This window comes from Mus caroli, chromosome 4 (assembly GCF_900094665.2).
Source record: "Mus caroli chromosome 4, CAROLI_EIJ_v1.1, whole genome shotgun sequence".
NCBI classification, from domain to species: domain Eukaryota; kingdom Metazoa; phylum Chordata; class Mammalia; order Rodentia; family Muridae; genus Mus; species Mus caroli.
This window is the reverse complement of record NC_034573.1, coordinates 121,780,994-121,787,589: the sequence shown is the minus strand read 5'-3', so window position 1 is coordinate 121,787,589 and position 6,596 is coordinate 121,780,994. Positions and strand designations below refer to the sequence as shown.

At 52.3% G+C, this 6,596-nt stretch overlaps 1 protein-coding gene across 1 annotated transcript in view; it reads left to right on the top strand.

Annotated features, from left to right (window-relative positions):
- The first annotated feature begins 2,267 nt into the window (after positions 1-2,267).
- Positions 2,268-6,596, top strand: part of Oprd1 (opioid receptor delta 1) — a 33,265-nt gene continuing 28,936 nt past the window's right edge. The window contains exon 1 of the mRNA XM_021160247.2: positions 2,268-2,594. Within this exon, the coding sequence (XP_021015906.1) occupies positions 2,368-2,594 (227 nt within the window). The 5' untranslated portion in view covers positions 2,268-2,367. The remainder of the gene's footprint in view (positions 2,595-6,596) is intronic.

The window sequence follows — 6,596 nt, the reverse complement described above, 5'->3', positions numbered from 1 at the left end:
GTCATCCATGAGTCGGTGGGGCTTTCTGGTGATGAAACCACCTCAGACTTTCACACCCCAGTAGGTAACCCTGCCCCTGTAAGCAAAGCAATAACCAAACCAGACTAGGATAGCTTTTATTCTCCTATCCTTGCCCTCTCTATCTGACCAGACAAAGACTTCCCGGGCATGGAACAGCTTGATAGAGAGAATGTTCTGGAACAGCTGGGGACCTTAAAGAAAAGGATGGCTCAGGATCTTGGCTGGAGAATGAGTATAGGAAGAGAGAGCCAGCCATCTGCTATTCTAACAGCACAACTGGTCCATAAGGTGGCCTTGGTTTTTAATTACATTTATTATTATTATTATTATTATTAAGACAAGGTCTCACTATGCAGGCCTGGCTGGATTGGAACTGGCTATGTAGACTGGGCTGGCTTTGAACTCACAGAGCTCCACTTGTCTCTGTCTCCCGAGTGCTAGGATTAAAGGTTTATGTCGCCATGCCCCGCTGTTGTTAAATTTTTATTTTATGTGTGTTTACCTGCTTGAATGTCTTTGTCCTGTGTGTATGCAGTGTTCATGGAGGCCAGAAGAGGGCGTCAGAGCCCCTAGAATCAGAGCACAGACGGTTGTGAATCACCATATGAGTGCTGGGAGCTGAACTCCTGGCCTCTGCAAGAGCACCAAGTCCTCTTAGCCACTGAGCCATCTCTGCAGCCCTACTTAAGTTGCTTGTCTTAGTTAGGGATTCTTTTGCTGTGATTAGAAAAACAGGATCAAAAGCAACTCGGGAGGAAAGAGTGTCTGTGGCTTCCACTTCCACATCACAGCCTGTCCTCTAAGGAACTCCAGGAAGAACTGCAGCAGAAGCCATGCAGGAACACTGCTCACAGGTCTGCTCAACTTGCTTTTTTTACACAACCCAGGATCATCTGCCTAGGGGTGGAACCGCCCATCAATCAGCGATCAAGAAAATGGCGCACAGACTTGCCTATGGGTAAATCTTAAGGGGCATTTTCTCAGTTAAGATTCCCTCTTCCCAGGTATGCTTAGTCGAAGGGAGGGAAACAAACCAATCCAACACAAACACCACGGGGGTCCCTGCTGTGACCCTGGCTGTCTTCAGTCTTTTTGACTTGTAGGACCTTTATATATGCTTTTCTTTTTTCTAGAAGGCTCTTCCTATTTCTTCCCTAAATTAGTCTCCCCCACCTCTAAATCCACACAATATTTAGGAATATTCTCCTGACCCTACCCTTCCCCGACATTCCTTGAATAGGACTTCATTGTGGTTTTTTAGAATCGATGCATCTCTTCCGGTCTGAGCTGTAAGCTCTTGGGAGCCGGGCCTTGGTCTGATTATGCACACCGATGTACCTGGCTCTTCTGTTAGGCACCCTCAGAGTGAATGTGGAGCTAGTGAACGGGGCGCAGGAAAGTGTGGCTGATAACGGATGTTTGTGGTTTTATTTATCGCTCAAGCAGCCTGCTAGCTCAGAGCATAGAGCCAGACAGGAAAGTTGTGTCTCTAATAACACACACGCATCTGTCCAGATAGGTGTGGCCTTTTTCAGCTTGATGTGGTGAGATGGTTAGTGGCCTTGATGGCGGCTTATGTCCGGTGCCAAGCTGTACAGACCCAGGTGGGTTTATTTCCAGTGTCTCCCCTTGAGGTTGTAGCTGATCATATTACTAGTTTTCATCCGGAGCCTTTGGGGGAACTGGACGGTTTTGGTTTTGTTTCTTGGTCAGGAATCACTTGACAGTTCTAGAAGATACGGCAGGGAGCGGAGCGCACACAGTTCGGAGTCACGGGGGCGGGGGAGGGGGGAGTTGGTGGTGGTGATGGAAATCTGAGTTCTTTACTCCGTTGTCTTCATCTCCCCCAAACCCTCTGAAGGCGGCAGGAGATTTTCTTCATCGTGCAGACACAGAGAATGAACTTGAGAGTGCTTAAGCGGCTCGCTCAAGGTTACTCCCATCGTCCGTGAAGAGGCGGGAGGCGGGATTCGCATCCAGGTTCTTCTGACTCCGAAGTGGCACGGGGGTGGGGCGGGAGGCCGGGCCGGGCTCGGGGCACCTGGAGTCAGCGGAGCTCAGGCAGGGAGCGCGCGCGAGGCCTCTCCGGCCCAGCTCAGAGCCGGGTGGTGCAGCGCCCGCCCCCGATCGCCGGCGCAGACTGGCGGCCGCCTCCGGACCACGTGGTGCGCGCGGCGGCTCGGGGCTCCCCGGGCTTGGGCGAGCACTGCGGGCGGTCGACCAGGCGGAGGAGGCGGGAGCGAGCGCTGCAGCCTGCGGCGTCGGGGCCGTGGCCTCCGTTTTCCGCGCGCCACTCGCTGGGTCCCTGCGCCCAGGGCGCACGGTGGAGACGGACACGGCGGCGCCATGGAGCTGGTGCCCTCTGCCCGTGCGGAGCTGCAGTTCTCGCCCCTCGTCAACCTCTCGGACGCCTTTCCCAGCGCCTTCCCCAGCGCGGGCGCCAATGCGTCGGGGTCGCCGGGAGCCCGTAGTGCCTCGTCCCTCGCCCTAGCCATCGCCATCACCGCGCTCTACTCGGCTGTGTGCGCCGTGGGGCTTCTGGGCAACGTGCTCGTCATGTTTGGCATCGTCCGGTGAGTCAGCCGAGGGCGTCGCGGGGTTTGGTCCCAGGGTCAGAGTGGACACTACTCTTTGTAGACCAGGATACCCAACCCTGACTCCCCGGGTTCCTGAATGCCCTGCACAGAGGCCAGGTCCTCTGAGATTATGAGGACAAGGCGTGTGTGTGTGTGTGTGTGTGTGTGTGTGTGTGCTTGCACTAACCTAACTACATAACATTTAATCATCCTTGACATCTCTTTGCTTCTGCATCATGGAGGTGGGACAGTTTGGCAACACTTTGTGTGTCTGCCGCGCACGCAGTTTGTGATTGGGCAGTTTGACGGTAGCGTGTGTGTTCGGTCCTCTGAAACCTTGCAAGGGTGAGCTGAGGTGCTCTACACAATACCTTAGGTCTTTGGAGCATACAGCAGGGACAAGGCTGTCTGCTCCGGGCTGTGGGGACACGCCCCAAGTCACATTTCGTCGTTGGTCTTCTGTGGTTGCTGTGTGTGTGCTTGTCCCAAGCCATCAGTTTGTAATTCTGTATGAGATTGAGATGTATTTGCATTGTTTCTTGTCAAACATCTAGGTCATGGGTGATGGAGGCACCCGGGATGACTTTGAACACCAGTCTTTGTGCTGCGTGTTCTCTGATGGAGAGCCCCATAGTTCCTGTGAACTGACCATGGGGTTCTCTCTTCCCTTCCTCAGTGGCCCTGTGGTCAGGAACTCGGGATATGATTCAGGGCAGATTTATCCTCCTTGAGGCCTGGGCTACAGAATGAACTTAAGGCCAGCTAGAGAAGAGAGAGAGGGAGGGAGAAATAGATAGATAGATGGATAGATAGATGGTGTGAGATTATTAGTAAGGGCTTTAGGGGCCACAGACTGTCGCTTAATTGATAGCTTCTGCAGCATGTGTGAATCCTTACATTAGTTTGTAGTGTTCAGTCCCCAGCACACTACACACTGGACATGGTGGTCCCACGGCTGTAATCCCAGTCCCGGGGGGTGTTGAAGCAGAAGGCTCAGAAGTTCAAAATCATGCTTTGGTTACATAGAGAATTTGAGGCCAGTCTAGGATAATGGGCTTGGGGTATAGCTAAATGGCAGGGTACTTGCCTCCAGATAGGCAAGGCTGAGAACTGCCTAAATTAACAAAGCAAAATGTCTCCAACTCATCTGTACCTGTGGGCGCCCTGATGTAAATGAAGCACCCCCTGCAGACCCCAGACCGAGGTAAGGGCTCATAGCAGGCTCCACAATATGCAATAAGCAAATGAGAGGTTTTGCTTTCCTCTCTGTTTGCTGCCAAGGCGCCAGGGGCTGCTGAGATGAGTTTTGAGATTGGGGAGCACTAAGACCCTGTCTTGTTTAGACAGCATGTGTCTCTTGCCTCTGTCCCCTCTCTTGCTCAGATTAGGGGTTCAGATCCCGGACTCTCATCCAGAAGACATTCCATAAAGATGACGGAGTGCAGAGGTAAAGGTCATGGCTGTGGGCCAGGTGGTACCCTGTTTCTATCCCAACTTCAACATGTCCTAACAATGTGGCTTTGGCCAAACAGCTCACCTTCCCCAAGCCTCATTTATCTCATTTGAAAATATACGGTGATTAGAATAGTCTGTTGGGGCCAGGCAGTGGTGGTGCATGCCTTTAATCCCAGCACTCGGGAGGCAAAGGCAAGCAGATCTCTATGAGTAGTTCAAGACCAGCCTGGTCTTTAGAGTGAGTTCCAGGACAGCCAAGGCTACACAGAGAAACCAACCTTCCCCAAGCCCCATTACCCACCTCCCCCAAAAACCCCACAATAGGCTGTTGGGAAGATTAAATGGAGGCATGCAGGTAATGTCCTAATAGCAGGCACTGGGAAGCATCCTAGGTCTTTGGTGTGTGGTGGGGGTCTGGATTAACCAGCACAGCTGCAGCAGCTGCAGGTGTGCAGCGTGGGTAGCTGGGGCCCTGTTGTCTGTAGTTTCCACAGTGGGCCCTGTCTCTGGCCCTGCAAGGGCACACGTTTTGTCTGTCAACAAATATAACAATAATAATTGCTGTTAATCATCGACACACCTGTCCAGCCTCAGGTTTCTTTCTCTCTTTTTTTCTTTCTTTTTTTTTTTTTGGCACAGCCTTGACTGTGTTCATGATGTAGAACCAGGCTGGCCTTGAAGTCACCTGATAGAGATCCACCTGTCTTGCCCCCTACTGAAATTAAAGGCATGTTCCACCACACTGGGCATGAGAGCCCTTAGTGCCCAGACTCTGAGCACAAGCCTCCCGTGGCCTCTGGCCCCTAACAGCCATGCTCTAGGGACCCAAGGTTAGTTGTGACGCTAGGATCAAATGCAACTTCCTAGGGCTGTGGAATTCAGAGCAGGGATTTGATTTAGCCAGAGGAGGTGATACCTGGACTGTGAGGTGTCTGAGATGCTGCAGTTGGCTGTATGGAGAGGCTGGCGGGGCGGGGCATCTCAGGCAGCTAGAACGGCTAGGACTGTAGAGGTCTAGAAGGGAGCAGAGGGTTTCACCTGAGGCCTTGGTGGTCATGAAGGCAGAGAGGCTACAGGATAAAGACACGAAAACCATAAAAGTGGTGTCCTTTTCCCTGGAGTGGTCGGGATCATCAGAAGCAGAAGGGTTGTCGGGATTGCCGGAAGCAGAGGCCACCGCTGTGTTCTGAGCTTCAGTAGTGCCGGGAGCCAGTCTGAGACTACCAACTTAGTCTCTGCTGTTCAGAAATCTCGAAAAGTTGCAGAGAGATGTAAGAGGAGTGCCACAGAGCATAGGGACAGGGCGATCAGGGGGAAAGGAATGAGACCCTAAGGGGAAGCCTTGGAGACAGGCCAGGGTGGTCGGGACAGACCGTGTGCTGGGGCTCTGGCTGCTAGTCTGGATGTGAAATTGGAGTCTGGACAGCTTCGTGGCCCCAAGCTCGGGCCAGCCATGCTGGGAAGTCAAGGCGCTTTGAATGTCAGGATCCGTGAAGAATGATGGTCAAGAGGATGGGTCTGGTGAAGAAGGGGTGGAGCAGACAGGCAGAGAGCGAGTGTTGAGGAATCAGAGGCTAGTGCCGGGCGATGGGAGGAGCCCAGGACAGGTAACCAAAACCCCTGCCTCCAGCTTCCTTAACCTCTCTCTGAAACTCAAGCCAGCTAGACCTAACAGGAAGGCAGAAACTGGCCCAATGACTTTGGATGAAGCAAAAACGGGAGGAGTGGAGAGTGAGCTGAGGCCAGGACCTGCTGGTCTTGCCCAGAATCTGCCATTTCCCAGGTCTTAGGATCATTCCCTGGGAAGCATGTGAGTCACAGAAACAGCAGAGTGAGTGGGAAGAGTCGCCAAGGACACAGAGTCTCTTCTGAGCTTCTTCTGGAGTCTAGGGATTCTCCAACCTGCACTTGAGTCCCACAGTGGGCTCTTCTGTTCTCATTCATAGACTAGAACATGGGCTCAGAGGCAGCAAGTGCCTCTTACCGCAAAGGCGTTGCAAGCTCAGCTTTTGTTCTGTGACAGGGTCTCCTGTAGCCAAGGCTGGTCCCAACTTGCCATATTGTTGAGGATGAATGTTAACGTCCCCTCTTCCTGTCTCATCTACTGTTCAAATAATAGGGTTACAGACACACACCACCATGCCCATCTTAGACCTGGTCTTTCTGAGCCCCCAAACCTTAACCACTCGGCCTGTGCTAGGCTTGAGATGCACAGAGAGGAGGCTAGGGTTAGGTAAATCTCAAGGCCTCAGTATCTGATATCAGCAGCTGCAAACCTGGACATTAGAGCCACACAGGGGCCATAACACTGTGTCCATCACACAATGCCCATCACACAGTGACCATCACGTGGTAAACATCATACAGTGGCCATCACAGTGACTATTACACAATGAGCATCAAACAGGGGCCATTGTCAGATGGTGGCATTTTTCTTTTCTTTCTTTCTTTCTTTTCTTTTCTTTTTTTTTTGATTTTTTCAGACAGGGTTTCTCTGTATAGCCCTGGATGTCCTGGAACTCACTCTGTAGACCAGGCTGGCCT